Genomic DNA, 20938 nt, shown 5'->3' with positions numbered 1-20938 from the left:
TTATCAGCAGCCACAATATCAGCGGCAAGCTTCTCAGCGGCAGCCTTCAACTCAGCATCACGACGCTGCTTCAGAATAACAGACTGGGGACTATTACACGGTTAGTATAATTACTCACGAAATTGGTTCTAACTTCAACCCATTCCAAAGGACATTCATGCAACAACAACTTACACAGGCATTCTTGGCTCGAACAGGATTATTTGGTATCATGAAATATACCCTGGACATATCGGAATACTATATAGGAAACTAAAACAGAGAAGACCCATTACCCCATCAAATTAAAATCCGCGATTCTTTCTGAAAAAGAAACAAAGAATCAATCACTTAATTCCATTATGCTTTCGGTATCTACAGTCTTTGTGATTGAAGATAGACCTGATACCTTTTGAATAGTATCAGGGTCTTGAATACACTTCACCAAAAAGTCGACTCCACGATCTCTGCAACACTTCTGAATTGATTCTCCGCAACATGAGCATTTTGAAAACGGTTCACCTCTGTATGGAGTGAATTGCAGCTGGGATAGGTTAAAGCGAATCTACAGGAGCATACAACAAGTATTTCTAACTTGACTTGGAGCTGGACCTAATCCCTTTTCTTTGTCCAGATGGATATAGTTGATCAGTAGTTCAACTGCAAGCCCTGAGGCAATATAGGAAAGGCCCACTCTTGTTGTGGTACACATCTGATCAAGGGATCGATCAGTTAGTGAGTTGGATGGTCCTAATACGTCGGTACAGAAGTAACAGGCATTTGAAGTACTATTATTTATGGTGACATCTTTGGCAGCTTGGGGATCAAGCAAGGAGTGCAAGGATAATTGAGGATCCGTGAATCCATGACGTTGGAATTCCTCAGGTGTTAATCCATACTGTTGAATTAATAAGGAGTCGCCTCCAAGAGCTATATTGATACAGAGTTTATGGGCCAAGCAGCAAAGAATTGAGGGAAGCCAGCGACTTTCTCTGGAATCTGTCATTAAGAAGATGACATCGTGAGCGTCAATCACATCACAGACCTGGAGAATCTGTTCCTGTAGTTGTCTACTGGCTGTAGCCTCGGTTGTCGCGTGACCAGGCATTGGAACTGTCATTTGTAAACCTTGGCTACAACATGCTGGATTAATTGCTTGGAGGGCTTCTGCTGCAATCTGTGCCTTAGCTTGGCTTCCATGTCTTTGGACATCTTTCCAAGTGTAAAGACATTGTCGGGTAGGGTTGGATGGAGAAACGATTCCATTGTCTATAAAGGTGATATGATGAATACCCCATCCAATCAGATTTCTACCAACAGCACATCCAAGAGTACCTGCTCCAATCAGTAGAACCTTCATCGTAGCAAGCAAAGGGTCCTACATCATATAGAGAAAAATCGAAGTACATTGAGTGTAGGAAAGAGTCTCCACTTCATCAACTGGATATTGAATTGCATGGCTTCCTTTTGGACGATTCGATCCTCTGTTTCGATCTCTACTACACGATGACCGCGTGCACATCCAGAGTCAATTCCATTTTCATCTAATTCGACATCCTCATCAACACTTTACTCATAGAAGCAGGAGAATCCACACATTGTGTGAATATCATTGAAATCACCAGACAACGCATCGTCAACTGTTTCTTCTGTCGGATAAATAGTCGAAATGGATAAGTAAATGGAAGAGAAATATCCTTATCAGCTTTTAGTCGCTCGAATGCTGAATAATAGTGATAGGTAATAATATTTTCAAGAAGTGTTGTGGGATACATCTGTTGTCCATAGTCATCGTAAATAAGTTGATTCGAAATGTCGTTGAGGATACTGTTACATGTGAAAGTGAGACGATGGGAAGGAGAGAAACACGGAAAATGAGCTTTGTAATCGAACTGATTCGTTTTCAACTCTGCATACACATGCAAGAAGAATATAGGAGGATCTTGTAAATGATGCCAGACCTCATTCACTTCTTCCTCCATCGTACTCACACAGTTCTCATATTCCTAATCAACATTTCACATAAATAATGATACATTTCGAGTATTATAGATTGTCAGAAATCCTTTCATTTCAGTCTCAAATCGACCAATTGTTGATTGGATAGAAGAAGAAAACGATTTGGATGTCAGTGAGAGAGTTGGACTCCGTTGCATGGGAGTAATCACTCCGCTAATAGACTAGTATTGAGAGAAGATCGATCCACAACAATGTGCTTGCTGTCAACACCATAGATCTCCTTCTTTCGACGTCCTAATTCGAGAAAGAAATCATCTTGAATGACTAGATGAAGATACTACGAATCAAAAGTCACTCTATTTCTTATCTCATACTTCAGCGTCTGTCCTGCATCCATTTTGAAGGAAACTGGACATGATGATAGGTGAAGATGACAAGATCCATCTAATGGTGGTAGAAAGCCACGGTACACTAACTTTCACTTACAATCTCTTCGCTGAGAGAATTGGGACAACAATAGGCATATCCAGATTCGGCGCAATTAACCCAACCCCTTCATTCATTGCTTAATAGGTTGATTAGATGGCTATTCGTATACAAATTGATGTGAAAATCATTTGCAGGTGTTCAGTTCGAAGGAAGTAACGATATTGGTGTGTTTTCCAAACTCACCAACAAGTATTGTTTGGTGTGTAGAGGAGGGTCGGAAAACTTCTATGGAGCATTTGAAACGGAACTTGCGGACCATATTCCCGTAGTTCACACATCAATTGCTGGTTGTCGTTTTGTGGGTCGGGTGACTGTTGGTAGGTCTTTTTATGATGTTTGATGGAATAGGAAATAAGAATGGTCTTCTTCTTCCCATTTCTACAACTGGTGGCCATTTAGTGTTTTTTTTAATTCCTAGATGTTGAGCTTCAACACATCCGAAACTCTCTTCCAGACGAGGTGGTTGTTCAGCGTATTGACGAACGACTATCGTCTCTGGGTAATCTTATTGCTTGCAATGATCATGTGGCCCTTCTCCACACCGATCTGGATCGTGTACTCTTCTTTCCATCTCTGTGATTCTAGGAAACAGAAGAAATCGTTTCGGATGTTCTAGGCGTGGAAGTATTTAGACAATCTATTGCTGGAAACGCACTTGTGGGAAGCTATTGTGTGTTCACTAATCAAGGAGGGTTGGTTCACCCCAACACCTCGATGGCTGAGAAGGAAGAGCTTTCGTCTCTTCTTCAGGTCCCTCTTGTAGCTGGAACTGTGAATCGTGGTTCGGATGTTATTGGAGCGGGTCTGGTGGCAAATGACTGGACTGCATTCTGTGGTTTGGACACCACTTCAACGGAGATTACGGTGGTGGAAGAGATCTTCAAGTTGGGTGGAGGTCAGACCAATGTGATGGACTCGATGAAGAACTACTTGTTCGAGGATATGTACTAGTCTTTTTAATCATTGTTTGTTCAAGTGCCAAAAATAGAGCCGATTTTTGTTGTTTGATGCGGATATTCACTATTGATGATACCTTCTCGTGAACCCCTTCTACAGCCAAGTAAAAGAAAGAGTGCGCGATTCATCGACAGAAAGGGAACAGATGAACGATCAAATGGTCTCTTGCTGGTGGTGCGTTTATTATTGTTAGGAACATTTAATATCTCGAAAACAGGTTATTTAAAGTCAGATGCTTATAAAGATGATTGGTTTCATTCCTTTGCCTCCTTATCTACAAGGACGGTTATTCTATCTATTCTTTTTGCTGTATGGTTAGTTATCTTGGTATATGTTGTAGTACATGGTCTCAATTCTTTTCTGGGCTCTTTTGTTCTACATCTTCCGAGACAAAGGTTTTGTGGATATTCATTGCTTTTTGAACGCCGCAATTATCAGTTTGGAGACAATTACAACTGTGGGATACACTGTTACTGACATTTCTTTCAGTTGTGCTATGGTATGTTTCTTATGAATAGATGATCAACCCGTGGCCTTCATTCTGTTATACGGAGAAATGATGCAATCCATTCTAATGAATTCCTTTTGTATCGGTGTTGTTTATGCTCGCTTGAGTCGAGCTCTTGTAAGAATCGATCCTTATTTTCATTCTCAGACTCGTGCACGTTCAATCATCTTTAGTAAGAAAGCTGTTATTCGTGAAGTCAATGGTGAATGGTATTTTATGTTTCAAGTTTGTGAACGACGTAAGCATCAACTCATTGAGAGTCACGTTACATGTTATTGTGTCCAGAAAACTGTGAATGCATCAGCTGGTATTCCCTATCAGATTACCTATATGTCTCTTGATGTACTACAGTCAAATACATATGATTTCTAGCATCCAGACGATAAGTTAGGAGGTTTTCTGTTACTATTTCTGCCTGCTGTAATTGTGATCATTCCTCTTCTAGTTTATTGTAGATTCATCACATTGATGCCGATTCGCCGCTTTATCCACTCATTCAATCAGAAATGCAACTCCGCAAAGAGACGCCTCTTCCCGACATTTCGAGTGAAGGTCAGAATTCCACGGAGATTCGTGGATCGAAACAATCTGATTTGTACTAGTCATTGCATCATATGAATCATAGAGATGAACTTCGTCCAAGCTCATCCCAATTTAACTCAACAGCAGCCTCAATGAAACCAGTTATCACAGAATCTGCTTTACGGAATCATCTTATTGGAGATGATCTTGAGATCTGTGTTATGATTGAAGGAACAGAGTCAGTTACAAGTAACTCTTTGCAAGCACGGTACAGTTATACTGCTGAAGACATTGAGTTCAATATGACCTTCCGACCCTGTGTATCGATTAACGAGAAGAAGGAAGCTGTCATTGATTTTAATAAGTTTCAAGAACTGCTATCGCTTGATCCTCGGATTGACTATCATGAAGATATCTTTATCCAAAGTATTATTTAGTTTAACGTGTTTTCTACAAACAAGACATAATAAATGAATTCCAGCTACTTGAAGTGCTTCTACACACCAAGTAGGGTAATCACCTTTAGGGAAATATCTCTTCATGAATTGTTGAACATATTCCTCAAAGTGTCCTTCAATTATACTCATCTAAATATGATTTGATAAATGATCATAGGACCCGCATATCACGCATAAAGTGAATCATGTAATGCAAATTGTGTTGGGTTACTAACGAAGCTCCTAATGCTTCATTCTTGCATAATTGATGAAGAGCAGCACGTGAATAATGCTTAAAATAAACAATTCGTTCATATCTCACCTTGCATGTCTCACATGTACATTCTGGGTCAATTGGATTCAAATCTGTACTGCAGGCCTGACTCTTTAATTTTAATAGTCCCCATGGGACCATTGCTGTTCCAAATCGTCCCGTTCGAGAAGGATATACACAATCATACATGTCAGCTCCTAACGCAGTACAAATCACAATATCCAAAGGATAACCCACTCCCATCACATATCGTGGTTTATTCTCCGGGAGCTGGCGGGTACAACATTCTACCACTTTCCAGAAGGACTCTTTGTCTTCTCCTCCTGCTAAACCACCAATTGCATATCCAGGTATCTGTGAATCTCGAGCGAGGAAAGCTTGAAGACATTGATCACGAAGACCTCCTTCACTTACATCTAAACCGCCTTGAACGATAGCAAACAGATTCTGCTCATCTTTGCGAGAATGAGCTGCGATGCAACGATCCAACCAACGAATGGTACGATGTGTTGCCTCTTTAAACCGTTCGTCGTCATCAGTACAACTGTGAACGACATCATCTAGAGCCATGATGATGTCTGCTCCAATTAAGTTCTGATAATGAATACTATCTTCAGGACGTAAAACTAACTTGGAACCATCTGCAGGATGTTGGAAAACAACGCCATTCTCTACAAGACTCAAGACCGTTCTTCATTCCAACCTGTAATCTCTGCAAGGTCCAACAACGATACCATTTGAAACCCACCACTGTCTGTCAGGATATTCCGATCCCATTGCATAAACTTGTGAAGTCCTCCAAAATCTATATAAACAAGATATCTATTTGTCTTACCTGCCACTTCCTGAGCTCCTGGCTTACTACTTAGATGATATGTGTTGCCAAGAAGAATCTACATATTTAGGAGTCTAATAAAATACTTACTTGGCAGTCCATAGGCTGATCTCTCATTTGGTCGGGTGTAAGTCCCTTGATTGTTCCTACAAGTGAGATTTCACAGCTATACGATACCTTTTGTCCCAACTGGCATAAATACAGGTGTTAGCACAGGGCCATGACGAAGGGTCATAACAGAAGCACGAGCTCGGTTCCATTTCTTCACAATGTCAAACACTAGTGCAGGTGTATCATGCTTCATTGTCTGATAAGTTAATTAATATTATGAACAAATCACCTGATCTGACATTTCCCAAAAAGGAATATACTCTTGCAACAAGTGTAATAATTGAAACTTGAATGGACCTAACCATGTTTGGAACCTTTAGAACAAGAGTGATAAGAGATTGAGTCAAAGGAATGAACCATTTCCAAAAACTATGTTGAATAAACAAGCGAATGCAACTGCCTCATTGACAAATTAGAAGATAAAGATTGCCGAGTGACTTCCATATTCGATCCACGAATACTCTCTTCCACATCATTATCCGAGATGACAAACATATCCTTATCATCGAAGTCGACATCTGCTTCCACATTAGCAACATTATGTACTGTTGCCTTTCCATCCTTTCCTTTCACCACACATGTAACAGACGGAGTAAGGTGTCGTCCAGAAGAAGAAACAGACATATAAGACTCACGAGGAGTCATAAATGAATCCCTCATAACAACTTCCATGTCACCAGGACTAAGAATCAAATGCCTTTAACCAGACTTACCTCAGCAATGGTTCTTCAATCTGTTTCTGATCCTTCGTGAAGAATGGAATCACATATCGATCAAAGAAACTATTCATTATTCTCTATACTCAAATTTACCCCAGGATCCAGGCGGCTCTAGATCCATCTGTTGCCATAATCGATCGTTTCTTAGTAGACTGATTATTCGAAGAATAATTACAGTTAAGAGGAATATGAAGGAAATGAAGCAGATCATAGGTTGTACAACCCTGTATGAAGATTGTTAAAATTACAATCCATATGGTGACTCTGAAATGAAAGGACGATTCAAATACATACCGTGTAACAATACTCTGATTGTGGGATGGGAACATAACAGCAAGAGAATATGCCATTGCTCCTCGTAAACCCGCATGAACCATCATGATTTGACTGTTCAAAGAGATCTTGGATTTTGTACGTTTCAGGTTGATACAATATGTAAACCCAAAGATCGTAATACAACGAACCACTACACCAATCAGATAAACACTAAATACAAGTTTCCAAGGGACATCTTTTAAATCTTCTGTTAAAAACACATTTTCACCAATTTGGAAGAAGATTAGAGTATCTGCTAATGATGAAGCAACTTGGACAGCTCGTTGAGAGAAATCTTGAGATGACTTTGATAAGTTCCGAAGGCCAAAATAGTTCATTGTAATACCACATGCCAAAGTTGCTGTGATTCCTGATAACTCGAGAGATTCCGTAAGTTCAAATGCGATATAGGCAGTAAGGAAGACAAGAATTGTTTCAATCACAGCTGAAGTAAAATGAACCCATTTGAGAATAAGACAACAGAGCAAAGCTGTTACTGTTCCAAGTATCTAGATTTGATGATCATACATTGGACGTACAGCAGAACCAATAAACAGAATTATGAAAGTACCAATCGCTTCCATTACTGCTTTGAACGATAGAGGGATCAATAAGAACTTCGACATGGTATTGAATCCAACGATTGATACAGCATCATTAATCACAGACTCTCCATATCTAAACCTCATTTCATTTCAGTATTCATACACAAGCATTGATAACATCGGTTCAACAGATAATGTACCAAAGAGAGCAAGAGTACATACAGGATCTGTAGCCGATATAAGCATTGAAAAGATGGAACATTCAATCACTGAAAAATCGATACCTGGGAAAAAGTGAAAATGAAACATAACTGCTAATGCCAATGCTAAAAATAACTCATATTTTTGTTATATACTTGTAAGAAGGACACTAAAAAGAGTCCCAAAAATAGCATAAATAAGAATAGTTCCAATATTCTTGAAGAATACTCCTTTTGTTTGCATATTATATCCACTCTCAAAGATAATGATAGGAAGAAGCATTAGAGTGAAAGATTTGGGATCAAATACTGCAGTCTACATATGAAATTACAAATTCAATGGATACAGACGACATTCGAGATCCTACAACCCGAATCAGAAGACCAGCAATAATACCAAAAACAACAACGGCTCCACTCTCGGGAAGACGATGGATTTTCCATCGTTCTAAGAAAGCACCAAAAATGAAAGCAATAGCCATCCATAGTAATGTTAGTACCATATATAACGCGAGATACTCTTCAGCTTCATCGTAACGATCTGTTGGAACAGCAGTACCTCCACCTGGCCAATGCGGAATACTATCAACAATGAAACTGTAATTATTCGCCTTCTTGAAGTCCATATCACCAATATCTACAATCTGACCATGCTAATTATGAATCAAGTCTTCATTCCTCACATAAATATTCACTACTTCCATCTTGATAGGAAGACGATCACCAACATTAGGATCAAACTCCACATAACCAGATTCACCTTCAAACTTGACTTTAAGGATTTTCGAGTATAATAACTGTCGCTCTTCTGCTTCACTTTCAATTATTTTCATTCATCACTCCTACGCAAATGTTGCATTCGGCATTACTTCCAGAACACTCTGAATTCCTTTAGCTGCAGTGATAATTGAATCATACACCACAATGATGTATTCAGGGAACAGTTCTCGCTTGAATACAATACGTTCACCACACAAAGCCTCAGCACTCTCCTGTATCTCAGGATGACGATCCACATACGCCTAACAATCATCCAATCAACAATATTTCACGGTTATCTTATCCAGAAGTCCTGCATTCTTCTCGAGAAATGGACTAATTCCAACCATTCCATCCATCGCCTTTTGCACTGTATCTCGATACTCTATAGGCAGTCCTGCGTATGTCAAAATTGTATTCCAGTCAGTTCCCAGATACACCCAACCCAGACCTGTCATACCGTGTTGACTGGCAGAATACAAGAAGGCTGAAGCTTGTAAAGGATCAGCAAATCTATTTATCATTTAGAATCACGGGAATGACAATATATTAATTCGATTTCCAGTCTTCTCAATACTTTCAAGAATACTATCGAGTTGCTCACTATCACTCTCTGAGAGAGGAAGAACCATGTGAGAGGGATATCGCAAGGTAGCGCCAAACTATGAATCAGAGAGAAATGATTCAATAACAGTTATGTACTCTCTGAATTCTTGAGGCATTCGCTCTATTGCCTTTCGTAACTCTTCTACTGCATTGGAACCGTCACTGTCGTCAGCAGCAATTACGTTGAATCGCTGCCATCTGGATGTGAGATAGGATATCCTCAACTACCTGTAATATTGAATGATGTTCAACAGAGAAGTGGCAACAAGATCTTGAGAAGCAGAAAGACGGCAAAAATAGGGATATTCAGTAACTTGACTCAAATCAGTGGAATGAGATTTAAATGAGATCTGGGGTATCGAGTACTGAAGTGCAGACAGTTGAACCAATTCATTCAGATAACTAGCTTCAATCACTTCCAACATCCCTACTCATCTGACGTTCCTATCAATGCAGCTAGCGGAGACGTAGCATTGGACTCTAGGTGATCCATAATAATCTCATTCGTTGCCTTCAGAGTCTCATAACTACGAATCAGTAGAACTTGTTTCATGTACCGATCCTTCTTGATATCACGGACATCTAACACAAGCTTTCGGTCTCCTAACAATTCGGGATCTGAGTTCACACTTTCTGTTGCAACCTATGAATGATATTCTAAATAATGCCTTCAACCTGAGCAGCAATCTCATAGTAGAAACCCTCTTTACAGTAGGAATTGGATGAATGCTTTGCTGCCTTCGATACAAACAATCCTATGAGTGATATATTCCATATGAATATCAACCTAGAGTAATGTCATCAGCCGCCATACACCCAAGAATTAGAAAGAGAAAGATTGTTTTTTTCATGGCAGTACGTTACTAAGAAAATTAAAAATCAAATCAAAACATGCATAAGCTCGATGAACTCACTATGGTTTGTTTGGTAAATGATCATATATCACGGGAATTTGCAATAATTAGGTAATCCTATTGGTTCTAGACACAATTGATGGTATTGTGCTCCACCAAGGCTGTGATGTGTCTTGTTGATCTAATATCCATTTTCATCAACTCATCTTCATCTTAGAAAAGCTAGTTACATGAGAACAAAGAAAAGCAACTAATCTCCTAATCCCTTGAATATCGTTTCTTTCCATGTGACCATGGGAGGTAGCGGTATCGAATCATATGGGCAATTCGATCACGCATCGTTATAAAGAAGAGCATCTACTCATAATGCAACAAAAACTGACTTACAAAGAAATACATCACTAAAATCGGCCAGAATACAGGAATGTCCAAGAAAGGAATGAAGGTCAGGAAGAAACACAAAACAACGGCCTGCATACTTTCCTTCCTATGTATAAATCATTTAAAATGAGAAGGACCAGAACTTGAATTCCGGAACACGACGAATGAAAGGGCGATACTCCGTTGCATCACGTGTAGGAAGCTCTGCTGTATCATCATCATAGACATCCTATTCATGATCAACAACCTGAAACATCACAAGAGGAGACAGGAAACCCAGAAGGAGATTCAAAAGATACAACCCAAGAGTATACGAAATGAGATAGAAACCATGTGTTGAGAGAATACGTTTCACATACAACGCCATCATCAGAACCAAAACAACCCATCGATACAATGGATAATTGATGGTCTTTTCGATATAGTATGTATATAACCTGTACATGATCAACAACGAAACGATCTCACTTTCTAACAAGACTTATTTTCTCCCGAAGAGCATCCACTTGGGGGTTGCTATCATGCATTTCCATGTTCATTCTTTGGTTCTTTGGTATGTTGAGTTAGCAGCAGATTTGTGGAATACCAAAAGTTGACACGATTTCTTGAATTCCAATAATAGGTATTACCAACAAACACACCAAAACTCTTCCTCTGCATTCGCTGCCTTACCACGAGCAATTCCATCTTCAATATTATAGTCTCTTTGAAGAGGTCGTAAGAATTTCGTTTTGAACATCTCCACACAGTCCCTATACTTCTGTACTATACAGAATACACTTCCTTCTCACCTACACGATTCTGGATTCTCAAAGATATCATCCATAGACGGAGCATCGGAAAAGACAAAAGACTCTACCTGATCTGGGTCAATTGGACAGCAGAACCGATCTACTCTTCACTTTCAACTCATTCATACGAGATTTTGGATGAACAATGAATGGACTCTTAAGAAGATGGTGACGCAGCAGAGAGACATTCTTATCGAGTCGTGGATACGTATAAGTAAGAATGATCTTCTCAATGGTATCATACTAAGAATAACTTGATAATGAAATCCCAACTCCATCTGAGGATAAAAGCTTCTCAATCCGTTTCCATTTATCTTCGGGTTGTATGCTATCGACTAGAATTCGTTTCAATTCTTGACTCTTCTGTTCTTGAAATCAACACCAAAACCAATCCAAACTAGTGAAATTGGAAGGAAGACACTCTAAAAGAGGGAAGAATCGCTGTTGACTGAACTTCTGTAACAATGCGTCCATAGAATCTCCTTTCACATTCATGTCATCGATAGAAGGGTCATAACGAAGAACATCTTGTCCATTAGTGTTAATCATGACTTCTTCAAAGAATGGACGCAATTGCTTTGCAGCCTCTCTGAGTGAATTCTCAACTACAATCTCACCTTAGAGAATAATCGATTTTTTGATTTATCTTTGAAAACGATAGATAATCTACGATTGCTTTGCGTTGACTGTCAGTTAATTCCCGAGCACTGCGATCACACACCCAGATGTGAACACCACGACGACCGGAAAACACGTAGAGAATATGTTTAAAACCGAACTCTTTGGTGAGAATCGTCTTCAGAACCAATAATGCATAATTCATGAACTTCCAACATTTCTCACAAACATTCGCCCCTTCACAACAATGACGGATCTATTTCTAAGATATCAATGCTATTACTACTGGAGAATAATCATCCATATCAATATCAAAGATGAGTTCTCGTGACATGGGTTTGAATGTCTTAAAATCCTTTCTCGACATCTGTAATATCAAATACAATACTTAGTTCTACTGGTTCCGAATAGATGGCGCCGATATCAATCTTGATAGGCGTCCGAGCTACCAACTGCTTCCTCAGTTCTTCCTATGTGTCGTAAATCCTCCGAACACATACAGCATTTGCAAAACCTTGATACCGACAGTAAATATCCCCAGGAAGTGTAAAAGACAACTCTCGTTTCTTTAAATCTTCAGCTACCGATAGGTTATCTCCATGTGCATAAGTTAGCCATTGAATAAACTCCTCTGCAGGAAATAGGGTTTCTACAAATGAACCAACACAACCAACACAACCATAAACATGTCGAAGTATGTCAAGATCAAAGATTTCAGTAGATTCTGCTTTCACCTTTTTTGATGGTTCACCTTCCAGTTCCTTTCCGATTCTTCTCTCTATATCATAAGCTCACAGTTCAAATCCTCATACGACTTGACATGATCGGGTGTATGCAATTATGAGATTCCTTCTTTCGGTTCATTTTGTTTAAAGGGAATTTGAGGAGGAATGATGCAATATCTGCAACTGATTCAAGCGCGTTCTCCAGGTTCCAAAAGATCTGGAAATTACGCATATGCAAAATGATAACGGTTTTGGAAAAAATCAATACACCAAGAAGGTTACTGTTTAGATGTCAGAAACCAAGCCAGTCGATAATTCAAAAGCAAAGGGAGAGACATTAGGTGCTGATTCCAAAGAGGGAGACGTTCGTATGTCAAATATCGTTGCAGCAAAAGGTGATTATTTCACTTTGCTTCTCATCATACGTAGCTGTTGCTGATGCAATTCGGACGAGTTTGGGACCCCGTGGAATGGATAAGATGATTCAGGCCGAGAAGGGCGAAGTTCTGATTACAAATGATGGTGCAACGATTTTGGGACAAATTCAAGTATGTTATGTACTTCTTATGCTTACTGTTCGTAGGTTCTGCATCCAGCTGCCCGAATGCTCGTCGAATTATCCAAAGCACAGGATATTGAAGCTGGAGATGGAACAACGAGTGTAGTTGTCCTTGCTGGTGCTCTTCTCGATGCTTGTACAAAACTCCTTGGAAAGGGTATCCACTCAACTACAATTGCAGATGCTTTCCTCCGATGCTCTGAAAAGGCAGAAGAAATCCTTAGTGGCATGTCCATTCCTGTGGCTTTGGATGATCGCGATAACTTGATCCGAGCTGCAACTACATCGCTTTCTTCGAAGGTTGTCAGCAATAACTCTCAGATCCTTGCTCCAATTGCCGTTGATTCGGTTCTGCGTGTGAGTGACCTTACCCATCATCAAGTGGATTTGCGCGATATTCATATTGTAAAGCAACTAGGTGGAACCATTGATGATAGTGAATTGGTGGACGGACTTGTGTTTACGAAACCTAGTGACACCAGTATCCTTGGAGTGAATCGTGTGGTGAATGCAAAGATCGGATTGGTGCAATTCCATCTGTCTGCTCCCAAGACAGATATTGATAACAAGGTGATTATTAATGATTATACGCAAATGGACAGACTTCTTCGTGAGGAACGAAAGTACATTTTGGAGATGTGCAAGAAGATCAAGAAGACAGGTTGTAACGTGATTCTTGTGCAGAAATCTATTCTTCGAGATGCCGTAAACGAGTTGAGTTTGCATTTCCTAAGCAAGTTGAAGATTATGGTCATTAGTGACATTGAGCGAGACGACATTGAATTTATCTCTCGCGTATTAACTTTAGTGTCGTATTACTCATAGACCTTGGGCTGTCGTCCTGTGGCGCACATTGATTCATTCACTGAAGACAAGTTGGGCCATGCGGATCTCGTGGAGGAAGTTGATTTGGAGGGCCGAAAGATTACAAAGATTACTGGCGTTGCTAATCCTGGAAAGACAGTGTCTCTTCTGTTGCGTGGCAGTAATAAACTGGTAGGCTTATGGAATGAGATTCATGGAAGGTGCTGGACGAATCAGAGCGTTCACTTCATGATGCCTTGTGTGTGGTACGTTGTCTTGTGAAGAAGTCGTTCTTGACAGTGGGAGGAGGAGCTCCAGAATCGGAGGTATATGCGGAATTCCAGAAATGGATTCAGACTCTAACTGGAGCAGATCGCTACATTGTGAGTACTAACGATGTTGGTGATTTGTAGGCTCGTGCCTTCGCCGAAGCACTGGAGATCATTCCATACACATTGGCTGAGAATGCTGGTTTGCATCCGATCAGTATTGTGACAGAACTGCGTCAGCGTCATCTAGCTGGAGAGAAATATGCTGGAATTGATGTAAAGAAGGGTTGTATTGGCGATATGCTGAAGCAAGGAGTGATTCAGCCGTTATTGGTCAGTAGCAGTGCCATTCATCAGGCTTCAGAGTATGTCCACATGATGTTGAAAATTGATGATATGGTTGCAACGATGAAATAAGAGTTGGGGAACCCAACTTGGGTTAAATGGTAGTCCTTTCTGCATGTTTGTTCGAACGATGGTTCGTTGGTTGGAATGAACTTGAATTATAGAATCCTTGTCGTATAGATGTTCATATGCATACCTGTATGTCAGATGGAAGGCTTCCTGTCAAGGAGCTTCTTCATCGCTGCAAGGAACAAGGACTCCGATACATTGCTATTACGGACCATGATACATTCAATGGAGTATTGCAACTTGAATCCTTCGAATATGAGGGAATGACGATTATTCCTGGAATTGAGATGTCTTCTTTTTCTTCATCCGAAAAGCAAATTCATGTCACTGGATACTTCCCATCTACATCTAATCTCCATTCCTTTCAAGATTATCTCAACAAATTTGTATTCAAGACAAGGTATAATAATGGAATTGAAATTAGGAATAGAGTGGAACGATGCAAACGAATCCTTTCAAAAATGGCTACAGCTGGATATCCAGTTCCATATTCAATGATTGAAGAGAAAGCAAAACAAAGTGCACCGAGTCTACCTATCATCGCAGATTGTTTAGTTGTAGAATTGTAGTAGTTGATTAACCGAAAGGAGTTAGGCTATTCGAAAGGATTTCGAGATTCTTTCGATCAATTCTTGGGTGATAAGGCCCCCTTGTACATGTATGATACCTGTTTCATTCGTAGCTATGAACCTCTTCAGTTATATGACTTAAAGCAAGCCATTGACTTAATTCATTCGTATCAAGGTGTGGCTGCAGTTGCTCATCCATGGCTCTGCTTGGATCCATTGCATGTTTGTGAAGATGCTGTTCGATTTGGAGTGGATGGTCTTGAGTGCTTCCCTCCTGAAGGAAGAAACGAGTTTGGTACATCTCTGTATTCCTCTTTTGCTAAAGAGCATGAGTTATTCTGTAGTAGTGGGTCTGATTATCATGCTATTGAGGGAGCAGGTGTTATGGTTGGAACTAATGTCTTTCCTGAGGAATATGCGAACAAGTTTATCGAGGCAATGAAGAAACATAACATAATATAATTATCTATTTACAGCTGTTTCTTGTTTCATCTATCACTTCAAAGAGTACGACCGCACCCAGAGAACAGAACGAAATGATAGAGAATACCCTAGAACCAGTGAATACGCCATAACCGAAACGTTGTTGATAGGCAATAATTCGCAACACAAGGTTCTATAGATGAAGAATGCGATTAAAAGATACGATAACTAAACAAACTGCACTTAAAACAACATTTACAGAGAAAGCAAAGACTATGGAAAAGAAAAGAGCAAACAAAGATAGCCAGACTACAACTTTTCCGATAGAAATATTCCTAATTCCAAGATATAGCGAAATAATCTATTCATCAATGAGACACATATCATTGACAGGATCTACGACATTCAATACAATAGCGATAATCCAAATAAGCCACCGGATTACGTTGAATGTCTTTCCCGCACACGATCTGTTCTACTATTTATCCCATGATAGAAGCCATACTGTCCGTCCTTCGGACACATAATCTTCGAATCTACTCCATGAATTCAATTGTCATCATTCACCCTTCTATTTCTTTCTCATGATGAGCGAGAATCTCGATTCCCAACATAAGCATCTTTCGGGTTGTTCTACAAACATCAAATGATAAATCCACAAAGTTACTCTGTTAAACTCCGTTGGCGATTATTGTCCTCCCTAGATTCAATAACCTACCACTATCGTACGGTATAGCATTCAAAGGAATCGTAGGAGAAGGTGACCGTTTCAATGGCTTATTGAGAGTCTCGATGTTCACAGACATGTTTTGTTATGGCGGCACTGGAAGTGAGAATTCTTTCGGAAAATCCTATATAGATTGAGCAGAAATTCATATTCAAAATGGAAGTGATTGCGAAGTCACTTTCCCAGTGTAATGCACGATATCTAGGAACAAAGACATTTCTTGATACGTGTTTTATTTGCTAATAGATGAGAAGTAGATACTACGACTTTAAAGACAAGAAACTGGCCCTTCACAATGTTTGGTTGCGACAGAGACAAGAAACTTGGGAATTGAAGTCTGGAAATATTCCTAAAGTGGATCCAGACCACTTAGTCGGGATGGGAACCACATATTATGTGTATGAAATGAAATCTGTATGAATCATCAGGGAACGCGAAGGAAAACAGGATATCTCAAAAGCATTAGACGAATATGAGTTCTTCAGTGGCCATCCGACGTTCGATAGTAAGCTTGGATTGTTGCAACCGCTTGCCATTATTGAAACTACTCGGACATCGTATCGTTTGTAAGTGTTCTGTTTAGCTAGTGACTGTAGAAATGATCATACAAAGATCGACCTCGATAATGCTCGATTAATCCCTACAAAGGATCTAAACAGAGTATATCTGGTTGGAGGATTGAGACAAAGACGGATGTGACAAACTATTCGATTGGTGAAATAGAAATAATGGTTTATGAGCAGAAAGAACTCCATTCGACGCATTGTAGTGTATGTTAGAAGTATCCACGAATACTGGATTAGAGTGTTGAATCAGAAATGGATGAAGTGCGTTCTCGCCTGGGTTTGGAGAAATCCTCTAAGTTGTTATCGAAGCTAGATAGATATTTTCTTGAATATCTCCCTGAATTTTACAAGAATTATCCGTATAGAACATAGTTTGGGTTCTTCTGTGTTTGGTTAGGAAAAATGAAAACCGCGGGACTCTTAAGAGTTTTCGTGGCTTTTTCTGGAGCTAGGTACCAATTCCAAGTTGATTAAACAGAATTGTTTTGGACAGTTGATGGAAACGTAATGTTCGTAGGAGTTGTTCTCATCGAATAGCACAAATCCTGACACAAATACTCCCATTCCTGAGCAGAAAGTGGAGATGAACCCTGCTCCTTCGGCCGAAGCCACAACGGAACAACCCAAAGAGATGTCGAAGAGCCAATTGAAGAAGCTTGCAAAACAGAAGAATGCTAAGCCTAAGATGAGTAAGGAGGAGAAGATGAAGGCCGTAGGATGTAGAGAGACGATATCATCGTTTTTAGTGGGGACTGAAGGGAAATGGAGCTGCTGCAGGGGAAAAGAAGGCCGAGAAGAAGACGAAAGCTGAAAAGACGAAGCCTGAAGAGCCTGTTTTTGTAAACAAGACCCCTAAAGGTCAGAAGAAGGGTTCATGTCCTAAGGAGTTTTGATTAGTAGATCTATCAGAGCCTATGGCAGCTACTTATGCCCCTAATGCAGTGGAGGCTGCTTGGGGAGAGTGGTGGGAACAGTCTGGCTTCTGCAGTACGGATTCTTTGTTCCTTTGAGTTGTAGAGGCTGACGCTAAGCGTGCTATGAACCTACCTCAAGACAAGAAGTTTGTTATGGTCATTCCTCCTCCCAATGTAACGGGTAGTCTTCATCTCGGTCATGCATTGACCAATGCTATTGAAGATGCCATTGTCCGCTGGTGAGCAATGATAGGCTGGAATAATCTGATAGGAGACGTATGAGTGGTTGTGAGACTCTCTGGGTTCCTGGTGTCGATCACGCCGGAATTGCTACACAAGTGGTCGTGGAGAAACAACTAATGAAGGATGAGCAGAAAACTCGCCATGATCTAGGTCGTGAGGCCTTTGTAGAGAAGGTGTGGGAGTGGAAGCGTAATTATGCAAACAACATCACACATCAACTACGTCGCCTCGGTACCTCCGTAGATTGGAGTCGAGAGGCCTTTACAATGGATGAAAACCTTACTGCAGCTGTAAAGGAAGCATTCGTACGTATGTTTGAGAAGGGGAAGATCTACCGAAGCAGACGGTTGGTGAACTGGTGTTGTAACCTTCGTACCGCTCTTTCGGATATCGGTAGGAAAGAGAGGAAGGATTGATTACTAGAGGTTGAGTACATTGATGTTGATGGTCGCACATTGAGAAAGGTTCCTGGTCATGGTGACAATCTCTATGAGTTTGGCTGTCTCACCGAATTTGCTTATCCAGTGGAGAATTCAGGTTGACATTAGGGAAAGGAATGAATGATAGATGAGAAAATTGTAGTGGCTACAACTCGTTTGGAAACGATGCTGGGTGATACAGCTGTGGCTGTTCATCCAGATGACCCTCGATACAAGCATCTCCATGGGAAGTATGTGATTCACCCGATCAACCATCGTCGCATTCCTATCATTTGTGATCCTATTCTGGTTGATATGAACTTTGGTACAGGAGCTGTGAAGATCACACCTGCTCATGATCCTAATGATTTTGAGTGTGGTAAGCGACACAATCTGGAGTTCATTAAGTGAGGAAAGAGACAGTGGATAATTACTAGTGTGATCAGTGATGATGGTCGAATCAATGAGAATGGAGCACCTTACACGGGAATGATGCGTTTTGATGTGCGTGTGAAGTTGGAGGAGGATTTGAAGAGTGAGTGATCACGAGATGGAGATTATGAATAGAGCTTGGTTTGTATGTTGGTAAGAAGGACAACAAAATGCAGATTCCAATCTGTACTCGTACGGGAGATATTGTGGAACCTCTTCTGAAGCCTCAGTGGTATGTAGATTGTAAGGAGATGGCTGCACGAGCTGTGGATGCTGTGAAGAAGGGTGAATTGGTGATCATGCCTAAGGAACATGTCAACACATGGTATCGCTGGTTGGAGAACATTCATGATTGGTGTATCAGTCGTCAACTCTGGTGGGGTCATCGTATCCCTGCCTACAAGGTATTGGTGAAGGATGGAGAGAAGTGGATTGATAACGATGTTTGGGTAGCTGCTCACAATCAAGAAGAAGCTGTGAAGAAGGGTGCGGAGAAGGTCAACATGCCAGTGGAGTCAATTCGTGTTGAACAAGATCCAGATGTGTTGGATACATGGTTCTCAAGTGGTTTGTTCCCATTCTCGGTGTTTGGTTGGCCTAATGAAACGGATGATTTGAAGGCCTTCTTCCCTACCACGTTGTTGGAGACAGGCCATGATATCCTCTTCTTCTGGGTAGCTCGTATGGTAATGATGTCGTTAGAACTGACAGATAAATTGCCATTCCGTCAAGTGTATCTGCATGCTATGATTCGTGATAAGTATGGTCGTAAGATGAGCAAGTCTTTGGGTAATGTGATTGATCCTTTGGAAGTGATCAATGGATGTACATTGGAGGAAATGCTTGAGAAGATTCGTCATGGTAATTTGGATCGATCAGAAGTTGAGAAGGCTTCTCAAGGCAAGCGTCAGGACTTCCCTGATGGTATTCCAATGTGTGGAACAGACGCTTTGCGATTTGGCTTGTTAGCTTATACCATTCAAGGCATTAACATTAACCTGGATATTCAGCGTGTGATTGGTTATCGTAATTTCTGTAATAAGCTATGGAATGCAGTGAAGTTTGGATTGATGAATCTGGAAGGTTTCAGTGCGACACAAGAAGAAATAGAGAAGTTGGATGTTAAGACACTGGCTCTTCGCGACCAGTGGATCTTATCCAAACTTTCTCAGACAGCTGCTGCTTGTAATAAGAGCTTTGAAGAGTATGAGTTTGCTAATGTAACCACACAAACCTACAATTTCTGGCTGTATACGCTCTGTGATCGTTATCTCGAAATGATCAAACCAGTTATCAATGGTAATGATCTGGAAGCCAAGAAGAAGGCTCAAATGACTCTGTTTATCTGCTTGGAGTATGGTCTACGTTTGCTTCATCCTTTGATGCCTTTCATAACAGAGGAGTTGTGGCAGAGAGTTACTGCACGACCTGGTTTCAAGTTCCCTGAGTCAATCATGCTCGCCTCTTATCCAGTAGAGAATCCTTTGTGGACAAATCTAGGTCTGGAGGAGAAGATGGAGTTGTTGGATCAAATGGTGCATGAGGCTCGTTCACTGAAATCGGATTATAATCTCACACGGAAGAATAATCCTACGTTCTATTTGGCTGCTACTGATGAGGAGACAGCTAGCACGCTGAGAGAGTTGGCTGCTGATTTCAAGACATTGGCTCAGGCAGGTGAGGTGATTGTGAGTACGGATGCTTCATTCCCTCACAGTTGTGCTGTGAAGCACATCAACACGAAGGTGACAGTGCTGGTCAATCTCCAGGGTCTGGTGGACTTCGCTCAGGAGATTACAAAGCTGAGCAATCAGTTGAAGGATGTTCAGAATCGGAAGGAGAAATTAGAGGGTAAGATGGGTGTGGAAGCATATGTGAAGGTACCCGAGGAGATCAAACAGAGAGATGCCAAGAAGTTGGAGGAATTGAAAGAGGAGGTGAAGAAGATCCAAGATTCTATTGAACGCTTCAAAGAACTTGCCAAGACGGATTAAGGATATGTTTGTTAAGAAACA

The 20938-nt window shown here is 40.5% G+C and overlaps 9 protein-coding genes across 9 annotated transcripts; 4 read left to right on the top strand and 5 right to left on the bottom strand.

Annotated features, from left to right (window-relative positions):
- Positions 1-544: 544 nt before the first annotated feature.
- JH06_0099 (ubiquitin-like protein modifier-activating enzyme ATG7-like protein) lies at positions 545-2135 on the bottom strand (the record flags this gene model as incomplete). The annotated part of the gene is made up of 4 exons (XM_014674524.1): positions 545-1357; positions 1387-1523; positions 1553-1985; positions 2016-2135. The coding sequence occupies 4 exons, from the start codon at positions 2133-2135 to the stop codon at positions 545-547; spliced, it is 1503 nt and encodes a 500-aa protein (XP_014530010.1).
- Positions 2136-2520: 385 nt separating this feature from the next.
- On the top strand, positions 2521-3378 carry JH06_0098 (translation initiation factor 6; the record flags this gene model as incomplete). Its single annotated transcript, XM_014674523.1, has 5 exons — positions 2521-2544; positions 2570-2744; positions 2776-2814; positions 2846-2982; positions 3013-3378. 5 exons carry the CDS (start codon positions 2521-2523, stop codon positions 3376-3378), a joined length of 741 nt encoding a protein of 246 aa, XP_014530009.1.
- A 349-nt stretch (positions 3379-3727) lies between these two features.
- Positions 3728-4851, top strand: JH06_0097 (hypothetical protein; the record flags this gene model as incomplete). The annotated part of the gene is made up of 6 exons (XM_014674522.1): positions 3728-3872; positions 3903-4009; positions 4040-4234; positions 4265-4318; positions 4348-4487; positions 4518-4851. The coding sequence occupies 6 exons, from the start codon at positions 3728-3730 to the stop codon at positions 4849-4851; spliced, it is 975 nt and encodes a 324-aa protein (XP_014530008.1).
- On the bottom strand, positions 4792-9640 carry JH06_0096 (queuine tRNA ribosyltransferase; the record flags this gene model as incomplete). The annotated part of the gene is given in 21 exon segments (XM_014674521.1): positions 4792-5001; positions 5033-5796; positions 5829-5930; positions 5961-6018; positions 6051-6106; positions 6138-6267; positions 6332-6467; positions 6481-6753; positions 6785-6853; positions 6884-7054; positions 7085-7614; positions 7645-7783; positions 7814-7976; positions 8007-8166; positions 8198-8503; positions 8534-8666; positions 8697-8872; positions 8903-9122; positions 9153-9271; positions 9302-9413; positions 9444-9640. The coding sequence occupies 21 exon segments, from the start codon at positions 9638-9640 to the stop codon at positions 4792-4794; spliced, it is 4224 nt and encodes a 1407-aa protein (XP_014530007.1).
- A 2-nt stretch (positions 9641-9642) lies between these two features.
- JH06_0095 (hypothetical protein) lies at positions 9643-10027 on the bottom strand (the record flags this gene model as incomplete). Its single annotated transcript, XM_014674520.1, has 4 exons — positions 9643-9742; positions 9773-9858; positions 9891-9970; positions 10003-10027. The coding sequence occupies 4 exons, from the start codon at positions 10025-10027 to the stop codon at positions 9643-9645; spliced, it is 291 nt and encodes a 96-aa protein (XP_014530006.1).
- A 300-nt stretch (positions 10028-10327) lies between these two features.
- JH06_0094 (hypothetical protein) lies at positions 10328-10895 on the bottom strand (the record flags this gene model as incomplete). Its single annotated transcript, XM_014674519.1, has 4 exons — positions 10328-10426; positions 10457-10556; positions 10594-10679; positions 10710-10895. 4 exons carry the CDS (start codon positions 10893-10895, stop codon positions 10328-10330), a joined length of 471 nt encoding a protein of 156 aa, XP_014530005.1.
- A 180-nt stretch (positions 10896-11075) lies between these two features.
- On the bottom strand, positions 11076-12816 carry JH06_0093 (DNA primase small subunit; the record flags this gene model as incomplete). Its single annotated transcript, XM_014674518.1, has 11 exons — positions 11076-11215; positions 11246-11341; positions 11370-11484; positions 11515-11609; positions 11640-11830; positions 11859-12115; positions 12146-12226; positions 12258-12329; positions 12360-12508; positions 12539-12637; positions 12672-12816. The coding sequence occupies 11 exons, from the start codon at positions 12814-12816 to the stop codon at positions 11076-11078; spliced, it is 1440 nt and encodes a 479-aa protein (XP_014530004.1).
- A 57-nt stretch (positions 12817-12873) lies between these two features.
- Positions 12874-15661, top strand: JH06_0092 (hypothetical protein; the record flags this gene model as incomplete). Its single annotated transcript, XM_014674517.1, has 11 exons — positions 12874-12979; positions 13014-13132; positions 13168-13938; positions 13969-14139; positions 14169-14330; positions 14361-14596; positions 14637-14694; positions 14726-15030; positions 15061-15187; positions 15218-15282; positions 15313-15661. 11 exons carry the CDS (start codon positions 12874-12876, stop codon positions 15659-15661), a joined length of 2469 nt encoding a protein of 822 aa, XP_014530003.1.
- Positions 15662-16505: 844 nt separating this feature from the next.
- Positions 16506-20917, top strand: JH06_0091 (valyl tRNA synthetase; the record flags this gene model as incomplete). Its single annotated transcript, XM_014674516.1, has 17 exons — positions 16506-16576; positions 16607-16747; positions 16778-16911; positions 16933-17009; positions 17039-17119; positions 17153-17274; positions 17313-17347; positions 17368-17419; positions 17453-17627; positions 17662-17785; positions 17816-17902; positions 17933-18068; positions 18101-18465; positions 18496-18609; positions 18640-18898; positions 18929-19026; positions 19059-20917. The coding sequence occupies 17 exons, from the start codon at positions 16506-16508 to the stop codon at positions 20915-20917; spliced, it is 3930 nt and encodes a 1309-aa protein (XP_014530002.1).
- Between the last annotated feature and the right edge of the window lie 21 nt (positions 20918-20938).

Source organism: Blastocystis sp. subtype 4 (genome assembly GCF_000743755.1).
Source record: "Blastocystis sp. subtype 4 strain WR1 chromosome Unknown seqid_0007, whole genome shotgun sequence".
In the NCBI taxonomy this organism is placed as follows: Eukaryota; class Bigyra; order Opalinata; family Blastocystidae; genus Blastocystis; species Blastocystis sp. subtype 4.
Note: the sequence above shows the minus strand (reverse complement) of the source record. Positions and strands in the feature narration are given on the sequence as shown.